Raw genomic sequence first — 19,525 nt, forward strand, 5'->3', positions numbered from 1 at the left:
AGCATTGTGATTGTCATCTGAGCCTCCAGTGACCACACTCCAAGTTTAGCTATCTCTTCGCCTTTGCCTTCACAGATTGACTGGAGCATCGACCTATGGACTTTCTTCGTCTACTTCGTACCTGAATCCACATCTGCAAAATGTATCCTGGAGGTATCGGACAAGAACCATCCGCATATATGCGCTCGCCTGACTCACTGGCTGCTTCAGAGTGCTCTGAGAATCGTCTTAATCTCGTAACGAGCCTGGATACTGCCTGCGGCCAACCTCTGCAACAACGAAACAATTCTCTAGGCAGTGTATCATCTGGAAGCCAATCGTTTCTGCGAGGCATTGATAACGAACACTCTTCTCCTGGCGTCGTCCCGCTCTCAAGCACTCCTGATTTGACCCACTATGCTTCATCTAGTCCTGCCTTGGATCGCAACGTTGACCATCCATCTGTGATGACTCCTCTCAGCCAATCACTGGACCACTTCTCTGAACGTGCAACTGAGACGTGTTCCCCTAGTCTTACCGCGAACGCCTTCGAATCACTCGCTGAAGATGCTGATACCACACATTTCCCCGCTTCTGTGACCCACAATGGCGAGCGATTTCCGGTATACTCTTTTTCGTCGCAAGAAACACTTAAAAACGCCCCTGGTTATGACACTGCCGTTCCTCCGGACAAAATCCGTCCTCGTCCTAGCTCCTCAGACGTGGATGCTCTTCCAAATCCTGCTACAATTGGCCGCGCTCCGAAACGTAGGCTTACAGGATCTCGTTCCTCTGTCAGCTTAGCTGCTCCTCTGTGCGATTTACCTGGCAACAGTCTTCCTAGTCGTACTGCCTCTCTAGCATCTGTCATGTCTGGAACAGGGAATGATGCGGACATCTCCGCCTGCGAATCATCTGTCTCCGAATCAGAATTCTCTCAGTCGAAAGAGCCAAAACATAAGAAACGGAGGCTAGGACCTATCCGAACCACCGGGAAGAGTTGTTATTTTGCAAATGAGCCAGCCACTCTCCGAAAAGCTAGATCCCTCAGGACTGAAACGTCTATTCCAAGTGAAGTAGGAAGTAAACACGGTGAGGCTAAAGAAGTATGTGCTCTTTCTACTCTTGCTTACCGCGCCGTACTCATTGTACTGCCATCGGTAGAACATACCTCCTCCTGCAAGCAAGGCGTGCCCTCCATACACACAAGACCGTTCTCCTTCGCCTGTCGAGGCCCTAACTAACCCGTCTTCGCCTATCCGGAATTCAACTATTCACCTCCCAACCATCCAAGTCCCTGTTGCTGCGCTTATCCCTCGGGAGCCGCTGTGCGAAGAAGAGGCTGCGGAAAGGAGAATCAAGATGTTACTTGAAAGAGAACTTCAGCCGGATGGTCGGAAGCCTACGGATGTCAAATTGGTCTTCGTTTCTGCAGACGCGACCTGCCCATTGTCTCAGGATGTCGACGAGGACAGTGAGAACCATTCTCTGTCTTACGAGGAGAGCGAAGGTGGCTCTTGCTCGCAAAGTACTGAGGATGGAACTGCTTCGAAGGCTGGGACTCTCATTGTCAGCGGAGATATGCAGATTAATGTCGATTTTCGCAACGACATGAGGAAGAAGGCCATTGAGTGGATCCTAACAGTAATTTTTTGTCATGTTTCACGCTAGCTCATGCTAACCCGGTTATAGATGGTTCCTCCCTTGGATGAAGATTCAGCCATGCTGCGAAAGCCAAGGTTGTTTTCAAGAGATCTACATGACCAGTTCATGAATGATCCCAACACTCGGTTCCTCGCTGTCTACATGTTCGTTCGGTGCTTCTCAGCCTTGATGGAGGCAGAGGACATCCATGCTTCGGACATGTCCGCCAGTCCTGAATCAGACATGAAGTCCTCTGCTTTATGTCAAGTAGATCTAGAAGAGGGCCAGCGGAGAATTGTTTGGGATCATGCTGTTGCTTCCATCGCGTTAAGCATTAAGGTCAAATTCTCGATTCTTCATGCGTCAGTCCTGTTCACACTCAATGGTACCCTCTTCAGATCAATCGAGACACTCTCCCGCCTCTTCTGCCTATATATACGCGGCATTATCTGGTTCTAGCGCCGCATGACATGTGCTACGAGGACCTTGAGGTTTGATGTTTAGTTACAGTGCTTGAACAGCTAACTTATTGTCTCACCGTCTTTTCAGCTTGCTCAACGTGATATACTGGAAGTCTTCCAGTATAAGTTGGGTTTCGGTTCCCCTCAAGCCTTCCTGGACGAGATCTATCTCGCGATGCCGACCCTTCGCCTCCTTGTAGGCTGTAAGGAAAGTTGGAAAATAATCGAAAACGAGACATGGAACTGTTTGTTCAAGGCAGTGCGCGGTACGCTGTATGGACATTGCTGGCGTCATGATAAACTGACGATCTGTCTTTTTCTGTGGAAACGCAGAGCCCGACATGGCTCGGTTTCCTATCTCCGTTCTGACAGCCACTGCACTAAAGCAAAGTATAATCCAATCGCTCATTTGGCGATTTGAAACCGAGATGCAAAAATCTTGTTCCTTGTGTGTCTCGCGGGTTCAGGCTGAAAACACGCCGTCACCATCTACCCTTCCATTATCGGCTCAGACCAAAGCATACGAGGCCGCACGTGATATTTTAACTGATCTGCGTGAATTATTGAGGGTTTCTATGGTAGGTACATTCGCTCCTCTGCGTGTGTGCTTTCTAATAGAGACAATAGCGGTCCTCAGATGAATGTACGGACTGGCTGATCGGCATCTGTCAATGATGGTCTTGCAGGAGCGTGTATATTATATTTCTGATTCTTGCTCAAATTTCAATACCCCGGAATTTCTTCGTGAGACGTTTGTGCACTGCAATGCAGATGGCGGTAGAAGGATCGCTCGATGACGCGTTTCATCCTGAGAGGTGACGTTTTGTTCGCCAACTGGACCATCACGATCGGGACTGAACAGTCATGACGTCGTGCACCACGGAAATATATAAACTAGCAGAAACAACGCCGTCGAATGCGATCCCTTCTATATATCAACTCTTACATCCACCATGACCGATCAGATTAAAGAAGGAGATGATGTTTCGTGAGTTGGACAGGCAAATTAGATTATCATGTTGACTAACGATCTTATGCCGGTGAAGCTGGAAGTGGGGTGGAGCAAACCCTTCAGGAAAAGTCGACGAAATCGTCGAAGAGGGGAAGGCACAGGTCAAAAGTAACAAGGTCCATATGACGCGTTGAAATTGTTCCACTCGTTTCTGGTATTGACCTCATTTCGGCGTGAACAGGGCAATACGATCACGCGAACCGCAAGGGAGGGTGATCCTGCGGTCAAGATCACACGTAAAGGGGTGGGTGCGCCTCGTCGAGGGCCTCAGGCTTTATCCCTCAACACATTCCTATGGTATTGACATCGAATTCTTCCCTCCTAGAATGATGTTGTCAAGCTCGCCCACGAACTGAACGAAATTGAATGAGCAATGCCTTGTAATGAGTAGAATGTAATATTTGTACCACCTGTTCTTAAGGCTTTTCTACACATCATCCGAACATAGCTGGCTGCCTGTACGTATTAGATCGTGAAGCCACCACTACCTTCAACGTAACTAGTGCGACGTCGTCGGCTGGGACGATGTTGAAAATGGGTATGTACCCGACTCCAGCATCAAAGTAAGCATATCGGATCATGTAACCGGGCATTTCGACCATATCCATTTCTTCCTCGGCTTTGAACACGGTTAATCTGTCAAGCTCCTTCGCAAAGCGGTTCCATACCTGCGACCAAAATCTATCTGGAACGTCGTCGTCGCAGTAGATCTTACAGAATCGCAGTTCGAGACTACGGAGGGTCCCTCTGTGCCTGACGATGAAATCTTCGATCCCGACACTGTTTGCGAAGAACGCCCCTCGGACGGAAAGCGTGTCTAGTAACGGGTAATAGAGCTCCGAGAATGTGAATTGAGGAAGGATGCCGAATTCGTGGTCACTGTGCAGAGAAAGGCACGTAAGATACGATGCTGAGCTAGGAGCGAGAATCCGGCGCTGCATTGTCGTAGACCAAAAATTGCTCAGCGTTTCTTGATAGAGCGTGCCGACATAGGTGCCTATATCGGAGAGTATGGTAATTCTAAGGTAGGCCAGTTTATTGAACGTGGCGATAAATGCAGGATGGTCGTGGATATCGCTGTGTGAAGCTATAAGGTTGTCGATCGTCAATGATTTTAGGGACAATGGATGTGCCAGACTAGTGAAGGCGCGGAGAATAGCCATTTGTGTCAACGATGATAAAGGGCGCTCTAGAAAGGTTGAACTCAAGGAGCTTCTAACATGGGGAGAAAATGTGATGGTGAGAGTCTCGAGCTTAGGCAACTCGTGTAATTTTGAGAATGCTGATGCCAATGTGTCCCTTATAGCCCTCTCTCCGTCAGGCTTGAGCTTCGATGGACCAAGCTCGCGCACACCTGATTTCAACATACTATTCAGTTGTGCATCACATTTCGAACGAGAACACACGCACCAGTTTCTCTCGCACTCTCCCGAACATCTCGAAAGGCAACTTCTGTGATATGTCGAGCTATTTTCTGCGATGAAAGAAGCGCATGGAAACCTTGTGCACTCCTCATTGTATTTTTGACTGGGGCTCGTTGGAATGCTCGGGGCGTTGCAAGAACGCACAAAGTCTTGTTCACCAAACGGACATTGAGAATATCGCCAGGAGATGATATTTCATTGATAACTGCTTGCAGCAACTCTGCTGGCAAAAGATTCATAGTGTATTTCGCCAATGAGATATGCCTAGCTAGCAACTCGATGATTGGGTCAGCTTTTCGATGCAGACATCATTAGCAACCTTACCTACCTTCAAATCGACGAGGGGATTATATCGCCCCCGATGCCAAGATTCACTCTGCTTTAAGTACTGTCAGTTGCAAAACCGTAGGTGACGGAGTTACATAATGAGAGGTGTTTTCGGAGGCCACGAAGAGCACGATGTCCATTGGGGTATGAGAAAAGACGCACCGATTGAAGCGCCGAGTACGTAGGGCTTGAGAACGGCAGGTCCAAATCAATGACGTCTCAAGCAAAGTAGCGAACCGTCCGGGATCGCATGGCGATGGTTTGCTATTTGAACGAGATGGCATATTGGTAGATCTGTTGAATCGTCGAGGCGACCCATGTCCTAGAAGTGTCAGAGATGCCTTCGACATTTAGATCATCATCCATCATCTGTCAGCAGCATGTTGGCGATTGAGCGAGCGCTCGTTCTCAGGAGCTTATGGATGACAACATTGACAATGCCACTTATAAAGAGAAAGTGCGTACGACTGAGATCCCAGAGAGAGGGAAGTATGATAGCCCTAGATGCGAATTGAGAATTTCGTGCAAACTTGCTCCTCGGATGACATAGCCGATGGTCCTGGGCCACACTTGGTCATAGATACTGGTGGCGCTTGATTGTTGTCAGATATACAACCCCCCATACAGATATTATCGAGGGTGCTATGTTCCCTGAATTTGCGAGAGAGATGATCTCAAGATTTAATTTCATATCCTACATTATCCAGAAATGACTACAGGGTGAACTGATATATCAGTGGCATCAGATAGCAGGTGAGCTCAAGACGTACAAGGAAATATTCACCGGTCTACAATGCTCTGATATTTTATGCTTGGTGTTCTAAAGAATTACAGTGAACCTTCGCACCATCCTGTGAAGCACATTGAAGAAGGTCGTCAAAGAAAGAAACATAGGCCGTCGGAGTATGATGGATGTTTCGTCGGAGCCACAATTACAGTATCGGCATTACGGCAGCGTTCCATGATAGTGCCGCCAACTCGCTCTCCGAATTGTCGCTAACATTTCATGGTCTCTGAATCTGCTACACGTCCTGCGAAGCGCATAAAACTGGAGGACTCGTCGCCCCCCGACATAAACTTTGAAGAAACCGATGCTACTGAGGCCGAAAGGGGCGAGGATCACTGTACCATATGTCTTCAACCCACCGTGGATCGTACAGTGATACCCCTTTGCTCGCATGAATTCTGCTTTGAGTGTCTGATGGTGTGGTCAGGTATGTTTAGGCCTCTGGTCTCCCAAATAAATATCACTTATGTGGCTCAGAGCAATCCCGCAGGTGCCCGTTATGCTCTCGAAACATCGGAGACTACTTGATACACCACATACGCTCCAACTATGACTACCAAAAGCATTATCTCCCACCACTTCGTACGTCCCCTCGTCCGCTTCAACCTCCATCTAGGCCACGTACAACGCACGCAAATTTCAGCAGACGTCCCACGCGTAGAGAACGCGAGTGGGGTAGGCGTGAGAGGGAGGCACAGGAAGAGACGGATGCGCTCGAGCGAGCGATTCGCAGGCGAAGATGGATATACGAACATCATCTTTACGCGAAGGTATGTCTTGCTTCGATGAGTGTTGCTGACATCTCTGATGAGAATATACCACGCAGCATGTTGCGTCAAATTCTTTCACGCGGTATCGGCCATACCCCACGCCGGCCCAGTTCGCAGCATCTCCGGATCTCATAAGGAAGATCACTATTTTCTTGCGGCGAGAGTTGCAGGTGTGGCCGAATATGGATGTAGAAGTGGGTATTTTGCTTTATCACGTCTGGTTGATTGATGACTCAACGCCGTGCAGTTTCTCACAACATTCGTGATCTCTCTTATGAAAGCTATAGACATACGCGCGGAATCTGCTGTCAAGCTTTTGGCAGAATTCTTAGACATGGATGATGGCTATGTAGACGGTGGCCGCCACGTTAATGCAGAGCATTTCGCACATGGTGAGTGAGATACGCGTTCTGTCAAGTCCTGCGAATGAAGATGTCATTGACGTGATTCACTAGAAATATACTCTTACGTCCGATCGCCATATAGAGACCTTGCAGTGTACGACACTGTCGTTCAAGTATGCTTCCCAAGGTTCTAGCCATACCTATTTTGACTGATATAGTTTTTTTTCGCCAGTACGATGTCCCTTCGAATATATCTTCCCCTCCCGACCACGAGCGCAGCAACCGGTGGAGACCCACTTCTCATTCTGACTCAAACTCGAGCTCCAACTCGCCTTCACCATCGTCTTCTCGCCGACGTTCCCTTTCATCAGGATCATGGCGTCGAGGAACGCCGTTTCGGTCTACTCGAGGCTATTCCCAGGAAGGATCTCGTAGCCCAACACGTGGCCACACTCACTCGAGCAAGAGAACTGGCGAAGCTTCTCGATTCGAAGAACGTAGTCGACGTGGGGACTCTGACAATGAGAAGGACGACCACTGGCGCTCCCGAAGGTCACGAACTGATGATATCAATAGCAAGGGAAAGCGGCGAATGCACGAGTCCACGTCGGGACATGCTAGCACCCCAAGAACCCCACGCCGCACTGCAGAACGTGGTTCAGCAACCGAACGCGGGGATGTCGAGGCTGACATAGAAGACCAGAACGCGCCAGATCATGTCGGGCGCAATATTGACCGAGGAAATCGCGATGCAATTAAGCAAGGTACAGTTCCGGGGAAGGCATATCGTGATCCCGTTCATATACCGAGACTTTCATTGATCGATAACGAAGCCCCATCCGGGATGCCGAATTCGTCCTCACGGCCGCATATCCCTCGCACAGCGCTGTACACTGCACACGCCCATCTTCTGTCCTCAGCGCGAGTCCGCCATGGCCCAGGGCCTCAGGACGTCGTCGAGCTGTCAACAAATGCTGGAGATGTCAAGAACACTAGTAGTGGGCATATTATGTCTTCTGCCGCCGAGTTTTCGCAGAGCACACGCAGCTCCCTCCTGATCCGGGTGTCGGGTGGTACACCTGCCAACTCCACCTCGTCGCTAGGCTGCAATGCTGACGAGCCTCCCGATCTTGGCGAGTCGTCCCATCCCGCAGTGCAATTGTCGGCGCCGGAGATCATGGCTCGCACAAGGGCTCGTTTGGCCAAAATGAAGTCATCCGCATCGGAGGATTCCACTCAATCCAATATTAACATGCCGTTGCCATTATCCGCAACAGCGCAGCGCAGCCAACAACTCAACTCTGATGAGATGTCGCCTGAAAGTTCTAAAAGTATGTCGGGCTTCTTAATCAGGCCTTTTTGGGCGCAGCGACGATGTTCAATTCTAATTCTGACCCGTACCGTCCGCAGCGTCCGCAGGAATTTCTCCTCGAGCACCGCCTTCGAGTTCAAGATCGGCTCTTTCAAAGTCGATAACTCCCACTTTGTCTCCGAGATCGCCGCCGGCAACTGACGTAATAGTCGATCGCCGTCTGCGCCTTGTCGACAAACTGGCGTCTGAACGACGCCTTACGCATAAACAGTTAGACCTTGGGCCTAGCATTCCCGACGGTGACACCACGTTATATAGGCGCTCGACCTCGCCTGTTTCTATGACGGGTGCGCCTTCTTCGGGCTCTGCACTGGCGGAGGCCAGACTCCGGATGCAGGCACAACAGCACGTCAGACTTGTTGCTGCACGACGTGCTGCGGGTCAGCGCACGAGCGCACTCATTTCATGCGACGACAAAGGTAATATCGTCCCTAGCGGAGTTGATGCGGACCCACGTATAAGCAGGGATTTGGGTTCAAGGTCGTCCGACGAGTTTGAGCGCGAGGAGCAGCTGCGCTCACAATTACGAGCTAGATAGCAATGTAAAGGCCTTGTAGACACTGGAGACCAACCGGCTATCGGTGTCCCCTCTCAGAGATCTGGTGATTGTGCACTCAGAGAGCGGATTTGTCCTAAGACATGCTTCGCCGAGGGAATCTACACCTGTCAGGGTCAGGCTTCTCATGATCGTAGCCAAGAGCTCGTCCCGAATTCCCCCACGTCGCGTACCCACTCGGAGTTTTGTGAGCAACAGGCATGCCCGATCAAGATGGTTCGCTACGCCGATGGGATGCCGGCATATTATAAGGGCGCGTATAAGTCTATGGTGAATACAAACAGGTAAAGGAAGGTGATTGATATATCATGTAGCAACGATACAGGAAATGTAAGCGGAAAAAACGCATCGACGACGACGCGACAATATAGTAGGGATTAAAGAGAAGTCGTTAGAGTAAGTGGTGACTACTAGAATTACGTCGTAAATTAACGATGCGGCAGTGTGAACGATGGAAACATAATGAACAACTGGGCCATTTCGCGGCCAGAATTAAGCGAGCACAGATATCAAAGAACGCGTATAGGAATGTCCCGTTAGATGTCAGTGATAGAACGAAAAAAGGGGACGGATTACGAAGTCAAAGAACGAAAGAGGTAGGAGTAGGAAGAAACGAATGCGTGGTCGAGAAATATCGTCTATAGACGTTTTTTTCATTGGGGGCGTGAGTGGCGTCGTGAGCTTGATAATGCTGCAGCGGCGTCGTATCGCATCAGAAGGCGTGAATGTCTCATTCAGGGGGCTGTGTGGTCCGGGGGCGTGCGTCTCGCGGGCGGGCCAGTATTTTGGAAGCCTCCACCGTTGTTCTCGTTTTGGGCCGCACGCACAGGATCGAAGCGTGCTGGGCGAGGAGGCGGGGTGGCGGTTCTGGAGGATGAGAGACGAGGACTGGGACTAGGAGGACGAGGACTAGAAATACGCCATGATGGAGCGACGGGCGCCAAGGAGAGGGTGGGCGGTTCTGGCCGACCGATCGAAGTCATGGTGTTGCGTATGAACGCTCCGCCGGAAGTCGAGCTAGAAGCAGACGGTCCCGCAAGGGCGTAAGGGGAGAGGGACGTGGGATTCCGTCGTGGTGATGACTGGGCATATGGCGTGGGAATGTGCAGACGAGGGAGGATGCGCGATGACGAGCCAGGCTCATGAGATAGGCCGCGGGGCGGGTAAGGTGAGAAAGGAGAGTTGGGCGTAGCATTAAAGGGTGACCGCAATGACGAGGGTTGGAATGCATCGAGGTGCGGCGGAGCTGATGGAAAAGGAGGCGGCGCCAAGGGTGGAAAACTACTCCGACTCGTGCCTGTGTGCTGTCGTTCATCGAGCACAAGCGGCGGTAACTGAATAGCATATTCACGCTGTACAGGAGGCGTCTGGCGAGGATCAACGCTCAAGCTAGCCCCATGTGCATGACCGAAAGGCGGTTCATGAGGCGACCAGTGCTCTGCATAGCCAGATGAAGGAATATAACCCGGGGGAGGAGGGCCCAATGGCTGCGGAGCAGGGTGCAGGCGTGGAGCAAATGGCGTGCTGGGCCCCGGCACGCCTGGCCCAGAGAGGCGTGTGGTCGGACTTGAGCTAGCGCCAGTACGATGGTGTGTATATCCTTCAGGGTGATAATGATCGTGGCCCGCGCTATGCTGGCCTGAGTGGCCAGAGAATGTGCTATATGAAGACGCGCTGCCCAGTGGCGCAGACGTATAGGGAGTCTGTGTCATCGCTGGCGCGGATGAAGGGGAATTAGCAAATGGGCCATATTGCGGCGGGCGTGTCAGAGGTGGGACTGCGCTCTGACTGCGCGGACGGCGAGCCTTTTGACGCTGATTCTGTGAGATGAATCGATAAGCTGCGCTGCGAGAGGACGAGCTGTAATACTCGCCTGAAACCAGACCTGTACGCAGCCATATGATTAGCGATCTTGGAAGTTGCAGCAAAAGGCATACAAACAACGCACTTGGACTTTCCGAGCACTCAATCCGATAGAGCGGCCGACTTCTTCACGCATAGCAGTCGTCGGGAATCGGGACTATCAATTCAGTTAATTGAAATTTACACCCTGAAACAAATGAGATCTAGTCACCTGAGCAAGCAATGCGTGCAGCACGGCAGACTGGTGTGGGGTAGTTAGGGTGCGCGTTCTCTTCTTCTTTTGGGGTGGAGGGGCGGCTTGCTGGGCTTGAATGCCAGTCTCTTGAAGCTGGCTACGAGAGGGGATCCCCGAGAGTTGACTGGGACCTGCATCTGAATGGCTAGGGTTCGCGTCCGTCTCCGTGTCTGCTAGTCCACCTTCGCCATGCGAGGACGATACCGAGGGACTTGAACGCGACTCGTGCTCGTACTTCTCCTCTGAGAATCGTCTTTTCATCGTGGAAGTGGGTCGTGTGTGTCGGCGAGATTGCGCGCGGGGAGGATGCCAGGGTGCGTTGAGATGTATTAGCAAGGTGAGGACGAGTGAGGCAATGATGGTTGTGGGTCGAGTGGACAAACAGGTTGGGTAGTGTATAACGGGCACAAGTGATAAGGAGTATCAGATAAATTCGTCTGTTAGGGATCGTGAATGCGGCTGCTGCTGTGTTACCAAGGAAAGTGGAGAATGTCGGATTATAGAGTAGTAATAGTCGAGGTAGCGGTAGGGTTCGGAGGTCGGGACATCCAAAAGGTGAGGTTTACGCCAGCCCGGAAAAGAAGGAGTCAGCAAGCGTGAGGATCGTGGATGGAGCCCAACGCCTAGAGGCGATGAGGGGAGGAGGAGAAGAGGGGTCGATGAAGAAAGGAAAGGAAATATGAGAGCTCCCAGGACCGACTCGACGGGTAACTATTACCCAATTCTTCCATACTGGCTCGCATGTTGTGCAACCGACAATTGGCGAGAAATTGGGAATGGCAACAGTGCAGATTTCGAGAGGCGCTAACACCCACGGACCGATTCATAGATCTCTCTTCGGCCGCACGAATCTGCGCATCGAATTGACCCAAATGGAGCACTCATGGGCCTTGTAGAGCGAAGGCCAATAGCAAAGATAGGCAGGCATGTTTGTGGGCGCAAATTTTGCGATCCTATGTTGTAGAAAGGCAACCGTTGGTAGTGGCAACGAACAGGACCAAATTAAGGAACCTCCATCACCGAGCAGCGTCGAATCTCCGCGTTCATGACACCAACCACGTCTATGTCAGCTCCTGCCCACCTCCTTCCGCTTAATGCACACCGACTTCACCGATTACTTCACATTGATGGGCTCCCCGAGATACAATTCACATGTGCTTCAACGAAGACATCAACGAAGCAAGCACTCACGTACATGCTGCATCATGACCAGTGACCACCGCTACAGTTCCGTGTTATTTCAGTTTGAATGGAGACTTATGTTTATCGATGGAGCACAAGCGGCGGTAACTGAATAGCATATTCACGCTGTACAGGAGGCGTCTGGGCCAGATGCCTGCGGACCCACAATTCCACTCGTATCGTTCCCTTGGAGAATCGCCCGATGCGAGTTTGAAATCGTAATCTGCACTTGTCGGACTCGATCGACTTGTAGGACATGCGATAGCTGGGGGACTTGGCTTCACGATATGGCGGCAACAGGACGACCGGCTGACTCTGACTGAGCGCCTTTCGTTATGTATCGTGCAGAACTTACGATTCCTTCCGAAAACAGACATGATTGTCCCGAAGACCCGCTAAGGCAACGTGTTACCAGGGCAGCTGAGAGCACCAGCGACTTCGCGATGCCAGACAGAAAAGTCTGATTCAGAACGGACGATGGCCCAACGCCATAATGAAGATTTTCATTGAGAATTAAGGAATTCATTGACGGAAAGACTGTGAATCTCGGAGGATGGAGAGGGGAACGAAGTGCCTTGAGGAGCGGTATCCAGCGCTATTGTGACGTCAGCGGGCGCCTGCGCGTGCACGGGGAAGGATCTGCCGATCGATTCAGAAGCGCGTTCTACGAGACAACCATGAAGCCGAGGACGCCGAACGTTCAACGCTTAAGAAAACGACCCGTCGAGGAGACCAACCCGGTCCTGACAGTCATATGTAGTCGATACCGGAGAGTTTTCTATTGCAACCACGGTCGAGACGCTGGTGCTAGATCGCGATCCAATTTGGGTGGACACGCAGCTGCGTGCTGTTCAGAACCCCGATACCGAGAAAAGCCAGATAGACCCTTTCTAACCGCGGGAGTAAATTTGCACGCATCGGTACAGCATGTAGGTGAAGGCTGTATTCACTCGGCTGTGCCGTAATGATACAACCCTACTGCTCATACCAACAGCCAAGCCGCTCTCGCAATCTATCGGGAAGCGTTGCGTCGTCCACCGCCCGATGCTGCGAGGCAATTGCAACCGGTCCCCGCATGAAATTGACGCCTTCTGGAGCGCTGATAAAGGCCACTGCTCGAGGGTAAGGACCAAGTCACATTGAGTCAGTGCATCCGACGATTTCGTTGGGATGCTTCCTGAGCGCAGCGGGACAGAGCCACGCCATGCTGTTCATGGCTGCGCGAGTCAGCGGGTGTATAATGAGTAAGCTATCCTGTGCATAGGAGTGTGTCAGCCAGCTCTCGCAAAACAATAACACGCAAAAGGGAGTCGTCGTTCCTTCGGCAGGGTTCCAAATCTTAATGATGCATTCGGCGCCAAGGTTTGGATACATGACTGTGGCGATTGATACGAAAGCATGTTCAAAAAGAGATGAACAGGATTTGCGACATACCGCGGATCTTCTAACCTCCCCGTTTGATCCCATACGAAGAAGAGATCTGCATATATAGGCGATTGGGTTCCAGGCCGAGAGTTGCACCGACTCGCACGATGACCGGACAACGTGGTCACCCTTCGACAGCCATTCGTCCCGTTGGCCTTCGGTCTGATGATTATAGAAATACGACACACGTATGCACTCCGAGGTTGTGGTCCCAGCCCTGGGCGCTGTGAGTATGCTCAGGCGTTCGTCCTTAGCACCCGCCAATTTCTGGCTTCTGCAGAGCGCATCCGAACTAGTATACTGTTCGAGTAATAGGGTAGCGGTTCCGCGACATATTTCTTGCCGTGAGGCTGTTCCCCCGATATGAAAGGAAAGGTGGCGCATGCCGGACGCTGTAAACCCATCGACAATGGCAATGCGCACGCCAAAGGCAAACCTTCGCCAGTATGGTGCGAAAGAACTGTTCCAGTTGGTCATATGCTCCGCAAGAGTGATCAAAACGTTCTCACCGAAGTGTGATGTCGAGCGGCGTTGGCCGGCGCGCGAGCGCGAACTTAGGAGCACTTGGGCGGTCCAGACGCGGCGCCACCACCTCCTATCCGGCCATGGTGATGGTTTGATGATTTCGAGAAATCGCCAGAGGCTCCTGAATCAAGGACGCCATGCCACGGCAAGGTGGGGTCGACGAAGTCCGTATGGTCATCAGATGCAGTCAAAGGAACCGAAATGGCCTCAAGGGGCAGACTTTGTGTGCTATACCTTAGCTGGGTCATCGATGACGTCCGAACTTGTCCGAATCCCACATGATATGGTTTCCTATCAGTTCAAGGGTGCGCCTGGTAAATAAGGATAGACATATCGTAAGCGGAGAGGGAAATTGAGAGCCAGGGGCGACCCCAAAGAAGATCAAGAGGCAATCGGACCTCCATAAAGGAGCAAGGTTCGGGCTCGTGGTGATCAGAAATTGAAGAACTGTGATCATGCAGGGCTTACCGCTCACAGCGTTACGGAACAAGGGAGCCCGACCGAACGCTGAAGGAAGCGTCGCAGCGGAAATGGAAGACGGCAGGATCTATTATGCGCAAACTATCGGTAAGAACGGCTGCCATCAGAAGCAGTATACCATACAAAACGAGCCGGCGACAGCTCTCACAAGACACGGCGAGTTCCTGGACCAGTAGCCGTACAAAAAACGCGTCCACTAAAGCTTAGGATATGCGACCACCACGAGGCGTCGGGGATCAAGTTGAACGCGAGTTGCAGACATTGGCGATGACGAGCAATCATGATGCATCCACAGGAACAGAAGCAGCTCTCGTGGTGTCCTATCGCATAGATCAGAACGCATGTCTGAGCATTCATGACTTTCGCCGTCGATAGTGTTTTGAAAATGTGTGATACTTATTTGTGAGCTGAGTGAAAGATTCATACATCGTGAAGTAAAACGTCCACGCGTTGATCTATAATGAGAATCTCAGCAATCGCACTAAACAATTCCCAAGAGTCAGATGCACTTACAGGCCTTGATAAGACTTGCCGTGCGGTAAGATACCAATGCTATTTTCACTCAAGATGAATGCTGTTATTAACAAGTTCTGCAGAAGGAAAGCTAGGGTTAGGTGTCACGAAGAACTTGACCAAAATTGCAACATATACCGGCCTGCGAGGGCACAATATGAAATACCTGTGGAATGAAGGAATTGACGAACGTCGCCATTCAGGAACAAGGGTTGCTTCGGCTGTGAAGGATTCGTTGCAGATTATGAGGGCGGCTACCTGCCATCATCTGCCTCGCCAGCAAGCTGACTGAGTAAACAACGATCAAGTGATCTCTGTCAATAAGGTTGGGTCATGCCGGTATCTCGCACTTTATGAGCGATTCGTCTGGCGTTGCATCGTGAGTGAACGAGTCAAAAGAAATAACGGGCTCGAAAGTGGCGAAAGCCTTTGAAAACCGACTCACTGAAACAAACACGTGGACCTACCCCGCCACCGGGAACTCCCGAACTGTCCTCCCAGCTTCAGCAACCTTGAATCTTGGGCCGCAAGGCAAGCTTCTTTCCTGTCCCTCAGCATCTACGATAGAGCTAACAAGACGCGTCCGCGATGCAGCAGACAGACGTTCCGAGCCCATGGAGCACAAGTCTCCCCATCCCTACTCGCCTGGCCAGAACCATGCCGGGCCCAGCTCGTCCGGGATAACGCTCATCCTTCCCTCGTTGAAGATGATCAAACAGCTAAAGAGCAAGAAGGGTAAGACCCTCGAAGATGCGGGTGTCAAGAAAGCGCCGCGTCCGATCAAGCTGAAGCCGTTGAAGGACGTTTTGTCGATGCTCATCAACAAAGTCAAAAAGTGAGTCTGTTTGCTCCGAAACCTTTCCTCAGAGTCTAACAAAGCGCAGGAAAGACGTCTATGGGTTTTTTCTGGAGCCCGTGGACCCCTCAAAGGTAGCAGGGTACGCGGAGGCTATCAAACGACCCATGGATTTCGGTACGATCACGACAAAAGTGGCAAAGGGGAAGTACCGTTCTCTCGAAGAATTCGCGGTGCGCACGTCGCTTTCCTCTCCGTGAAGTCGCCTCACATCTCCAACAGGCGGACTTTCACCTCGTCATTTCCAACGCGAAAAGCTTCAACCCGCCTGGCACGATCTACCACGCGGAGGCGGAGCGCATAGAGGCGTTCGGCGCAGAACACATCGCAAAGGCGGCCGCGCACGTCATCGAATACGAGACGGACTGGAACATAGAGATAGAGCGGGACGAGGAGGTCAATATGGAGGCAGACGACGGTGACGGCGCGGGCGCGGGCGCAGGGGGGAGTATAGAGTCGGGAACACCAGCGCGACGCTCGCCGTCTGTCAGCTCCGCCGCTGTGCCACCCATGAAGCGCTCGCGAGGCGCGGCCAAGAAAGGGGGGCCGGGCATGCTGTCGGAGACCCTCGAGCCTGATGGACATTTGCCTGGGTTCAAGGACGGCCTGGCTGCGTTTCCTCCTCTCTCGGACTGGGCCGAGCTCATGGTCGTTCTGAAGCTCAAAGGTGAGGAACTGACACGGTCTCTCGTGGAGAATGCTCCTTTATACCACGTTCGATGGTTTACGACCGAATTGGGAGACCGTTGAAGAGATTTCTCCCCCCGTCATTCGCGCTTGCTCTCGCAACAGTATCTGCGCTAGAATTTCACCAAACCAGATGCCCTTTGTCTTTCGTCCACATGTAACACCTCGCTTACCCAGCATATCTTGTTCACAGGTAAGCGATATCGAACAAAGAAAGAGAGGATGCGAATGGAGAAAGGAGGCCCGCCACTGGCCGCCGACGGGAGCATCGATTATGCCGAAAGTAGGATACATCGCATCGCTTTTTAAAGTCACGTCATTAGTACTGATCCGCCCAAAACAGTGGAGGATCCATTCTCGATACTCTCTGTCCTCGTGTCCGAGTCAGACCCGCGGCCGCAATTAACGCCTCTCTACCCGCCCTCCGCTCCCCCGGACCCGTCCCACCTACCGCTCCCGGCCCCGATCCACGTCCTCGTGCCCGACGAGCGCCCGCCCGCCCAGCCACATATCCCAGTCCCAGTCCCCAAACCCGGCGCGCCCAAGTACCGCTACTGGACCGTCAGCCGGAACGCGTCCGCGCGCGCCAAGCCAAAAGAAAAGGAGGACGAGGAGCCACCCGCGCCGCTCGCCCCCGCAGCCCCGCGCGAGGCGCACGCGGCCGACTACGGCGCGTTCGCGATGCTCGAGGGGCGCCTCGCGCGGGAGACGGGCGCGGGGGGCGCGGCGCTCCGCTCGCAGCAGGAGCTGTTCGACGCGCTCCGCGCGAGCATCGCGAGCGGCACGGCGGGGGGGCGCGCGCCGGCGAGCACGGCGGACCAGCTGGCGCTCAACGGCGCGGATTACTGGACGGCGGGCCGCGCGGGCGAGGCGCAGGAGCACCTGCGGGAGGTGGTCTTTGGCGGCGCGGACGGCCTCGCGTACGTGCGCAGCATCGCCGAGTTCGTCGCGCCCCCGAACGGAACGGTGCGCGCCTCTGACACTTGCCCACCGAAGCGCGACTGACTGATCGTGGTCTGTTTGGCTGACGCGCGCAGGCGCCGCCGCGCGGGGCGGGTGCGCCGCTGGGCACGTCCCTAGCGCGCTACGTCGAGCGCACGCTCATCGACGCGCTCACAGCCGGCCGCCACCGCGTCCTTCGCGCCGCCGCCGCGCACCTCGCGCACCCGCACGCCCGCGCGGGTGCGGCGCCGCCGCCGCCGGAGCTCGCGCGGGCGCTGCACGCGGCGCTGCACGTGCGGCCGCCGGCGACGCACGCGCTCGCGCTGCTGCGGCAGCTCGGGGCGCAGCCGATTGACCTCGCGACGTTGATACGTGCGCCGGAGGAGCTTTATGCGGCGGAGGGCGCGCTGGCGGCTGTCGTGCGCGGCGACGGCGACGGCGACGGCGACTCTGCGGCAGAGGCAGGGGCGGGGGCAGAGGCGGGGGCAGAGGCGGGGGCGGCGGGGGCGGCGGGGGCGGCGGACGACGACGACCCGGTGGTGCTGGAGCGCGCGCTGCGGCGGGCGGCCGACATGCTAGAGGGGGCGCTGGCGCGCGGGGCGCGGGGTGCGCGGGACGCGCAGGAGGAGGACGCGCTGCGGCTCGTGCTGCTTGCGCTTGCGAAGCGGGCGCCGCTGGACCAGATCGCGCGGATGCCGGCGGAGCTGGTGCCTGCGCACTTGCGGCGCGTGGTGCCCACGATCGGGTACTGACGGGTACTGGCGGGTGTTGAGTGTGTCGAGTGTACTGAGTTGATGCGATGCGAGCAATGAGCGAGCAATAAAGGAGTATATATTGAATATAAGCGTGGTGCGATGTCGTACGTAGCCGGTCGTCTGTCTAATGGTGGTGACGGGAGCAAAAGAAATACAGGTGGATATACAGTGGGTTGTCGTGCGTGCGTATAGCGTACGTATCGTGGAGGACCGGCAGGGAGGGTCCTTTTTGTCGTCAGTAAGCGCGGGAACGAGTCCGGTTATGTGAAGCGGTATAGTGGCGTGAGGAAGCGAGCTCACGACGATGAAGCAGCAAGAAGAAGTGACCAGCACAAGCGAGGAATGAGGGGATGGAGGAGGTTGGGGACACGGCGTCGGGCTCACGGCCGAGTCTGCCCGTACGCGAGGTCAATCGCGTGGCGCATGCGTTCGCGGAGCGACTCGAGGTGGGGCGGGGGGTACTGCGAGTATCCCATGGGCCAGCACCACTGCATGATCCAGCTCTCGAGGACCTGGCGGCTCCAGCGGACGCGGGCCTGCTTGTGGCCGAGGCGGAGCATGGCGGCGATGTCTGCGGGGTCGTGTTTTTGGTAGCGCACGAATTTGAGGGCGATGGCCCAGGGCCAGCTGACGGCGAGGAGGAGGAGGCCGGGGGCGGAGAAGAGGGTGTTGTGGGAGATGTTGGTGGGGGTGGTGGCGGCGTGGAAGATGGGGTCGAAGGGCTGGCCTTGGCCGCTGGGCGCGGGGAGGAGGCGTGTGTGAGATAGCAAGCAGGCGGGCGGGCGGATGGACGGGGACTCACTCGCGGGCCATGGGGAGGGCGACGTCGGCGTGTGCGTTCATCCAGTCTGCGCCGAGGTTGTGGGCGCGGGCCGTGGCGGCGATGCAGGACGCGAGGCGGGCCTCTGCGTCGCGGACGCCGTAGCGCTGGTACTCTGCGAGGAATGCGCGGTGGAGGTAGTCGACGTCGCGGGTTGCGCTGCGGTTGTGGAGGAAGGGGTGGAGGACCATGACGGCGCCGCCGTGGACGACGAGGCGGACCTGGTGGGCGAAGGCGGCGAAGAGGCGGGCGGAGAGGTCGTGGAGGATGGCGAGGAGGGCGGGCTTGTGCATGAGGACGTCGTTGTGGGGTCTGAGGGAGGCCATGGCGGGTGGGACGGGTGGGACGGGCGGAGTGATGTATATAAAGGGCGTGCTTGGTTGTGTCATGGATGACAACCGGGATCAGTCCCTGCCCCGATTGGGCGACTCCCCGTAAGCGGGTGACTTCTGCCCAAGAACGCGTTTGCAGCGTGCGTCGGCACACGGAACACCACCACAGCGGGGGCACTGCGGTCGACGGCCAGTGTCCAGCGTCCCCCCGCACTTGTCAACAATGAACCGTGG

At 54.2% G+C, this 19,525-nt stretch overlaps 10 protein-coding genes across 10 annotated transcripts; 5 read left to right on the forward strand and 5 right to left on the reverse strand.

Annotated features, from left to right (window-relative positions):
* Positions 1-1,731: 1,731 nt before the first annotated feature.
* Positions 1,732-2,527, forward strand: HETIRDRAFT_246187 (uncharacterized protein; the record flags this gene model as incomplete). The annotated part of the gene is made up of 4 exons (XM_009553391.1): positions 1,732-1,962; positions 2,022-2,114; positions 2,173-2,350; positions 2,418-2,527. Coding segments are annotated over 4 exons (612 nt in total), but the record flags the coding sequence as incomplete, so codon positions are not given.
* Positions 2,528-3,037: 510 nt separating this feature from the next.
* Positions 3,038-3,466, forward strand: cep1 (cellulose expressed protein 1, hypothetical; the record flags this gene model as incomplete). Its single annotated transcript, XM_009553392.1, has 4 exons — positions 3,038-3,072; positions 3,131-3,212; positions 3,278-3,340; positions 3,422-3,466. The coding sequence occupies 4 exons, from the start codon at positions 3,038-3,040 to the stop codon at positions 3,464-3,466; spliced, it is 225 nt and encodes a 74-aa protein (XP_009551687.1).
* A 64-nt stretch (positions 3,467-3,530) lies between these two features.
* On the reverse strand, positions 3,531-4,759 carry HETIRDRAFT_422196 (uncharacterized protein; the record flags this gene model as incomplete). Its single annotated transcript, XM_009553393.1, has 2 exons — positions 3,531-4,450; positions 4,507-4,759. 2 exons carry the CDS (start codon positions 4,757-4,759, stop codon positions 3,531-3,533), a joined length of 1,173 nt encoding a protein of 390 aa, XP_009551688.1.
* A 1,094-nt stretch (positions 4,760-5,853) lies between these two features.
* On the forward strand, positions 5,854-8,658 carry HETIRDRAFT_106209 (uncharacterized protein; the record flags this gene model as incomplete). Its single annotated transcript, XM_009553394.1, has 7 exons — positions 5,854-6,061; positions 6,112-6,404; positions 6,461-6,598; positions 6,652-6,796; positions 6,860-6,921; positions 6,981-8,079; positions 8,159-8,658. 7 exons carry the CDS (start codon positions 5,854-5,856, stop codon positions 8,656-8,658), a joined length of 2,445 nt encoding a protein of 814 aa, XP_009551689.1.
* Positions 8,659-8,891: 233 nt separating this feature from the next.
* HETIRDRAFT_446593 (uncharacterized protein) lies at positions 8,892-11,035 on the reverse strand (the record flags this gene model as incomplete). The annotated part of the gene is made up of 3 exons (XM_009553395.1): positions 8,892-10,496; positions 10,625-10,696; positions 10,751-11,035. 3 exons carry the CDS (start codon positions 11,033-11,035, stop codon positions 9,411-9,413), a joined length of 1,443 nt encoding a protein of 480 aa, XP_009551690.1. The 3' UTR covers positions 8,892-9,410.
* A 1,785-nt stretch (positions 11,036-12,820) lies between these two features.
* On the reverse strand, positions 12,821-13,617 carry lep14 (lignin medium expressed protein 14). Its single transcript, XM_009553396.1, has 2 exons — positions 13,570-13,617; positions 12,821-13,510 (listed from the first exon to the last, which is right to left on the reverse strand). The coding sequence occupies exon 2, from the start codon at positions 13,421-13,423 to the stop codon at positions 13,091-13,093; it is 333 nt and encodes a 110-aa protein (XP_009551691.1). The 5' UTR covers positions 13,424-13,510; positions 13,570-13,617; the 3' UTR covers positions 12,821-13,090.
* On the forward strand, positions 13,598-14,719 carry HETIRDRAFT_412026 (uncharacterized protein). The gene is made up of 5 exons (XM_009553397.1): positions 13,598-13,841; positions 13,891-14,027; positions 14,141-14,217; positions 14,375-14,453; positions 14,510-14,719. The coding sequence occupies exons 1-2, from the start codon at positions 13,791-13,793 to the stop codon at positions 13,999-14,001; spliced, it is 162 nt and encodes a 53-aa protein (XP_009551692.1). The 5' UTR covers positions 13,598-13,790; the 3' UTR covers positions 14,002-14,027; positions 14,141-14,217; positions 14,375-14,453; positions 14,510-14,719.
* HETIRDRAFT_422201 (uncharacterized protein) lies at positions 14,583-15,098 on the reverse strand (the record flags this gene model as incomplete). The annotated part of the gene is made up of 3 exons (XM_009553398.1): positions 14,583-14,841; positions 14,900-14,976; positions 15,087-15,098. 3 exons carry the CDS (start codon positions 15,096-15,098, stop codon positions 14,583-14,585), a joined length of 348 nt encoding a protein of 115 aa, XP_009551693.1.
* Positions 15,099-15,802: 704 nt separating this feature from the next.
* Positions 15,803-16,061, forward strand: HETIRDRAFT_28761 (uncharacterized protein; the record flags this gene model as incomplete). The annotated part of the gene is made up of 2 exons (XM_009552846.1): positions 15,803-15,928; positions 15,978-16,061. Coding segments are annotated over 2 exons (210 nt in total), but the record flags the coding sequence as incomplete, so codon positions are not given.
* A 2,458-nt stretch (positions 16,062-18,519) lies between these two features.
* HETIRDRAFT_455269 (uncharacterized protein) lies at positions 18,520-19,285 on the reverse strand (the record flags this gene model as incomplete). The annotated part of the gene is made up of 2 exons (XM_009553399.1): positions 18,520-18,874; positions 18,942-19,285. The coding sequence occupies 2 exons, from the start codon at positions 19,283-19,285 to the stop codon at positions 18,520-18,522; spliced, it is 699 nt and encodes a 232-aa protein (XP_009551694.1).
* Positions 19,286-19,525: the final 240 nt, after the last annotated feature.

The sequence above is a fragment of the Heterobasidion irregulare genome, assembly GCF_000320585.1.
Source record: "Heterobasidion irregulare TC 32-1 unplaced genomic scaffold scaffold_11, whole genome shotgun sequence".
Lineage (NCBI taxonomy): Eukaryota > Fungi > Basidiomycota > Agaricomycetes > Russulales > Bondarzewiaceae > Heterobasidion > Heterobasidion irregulare.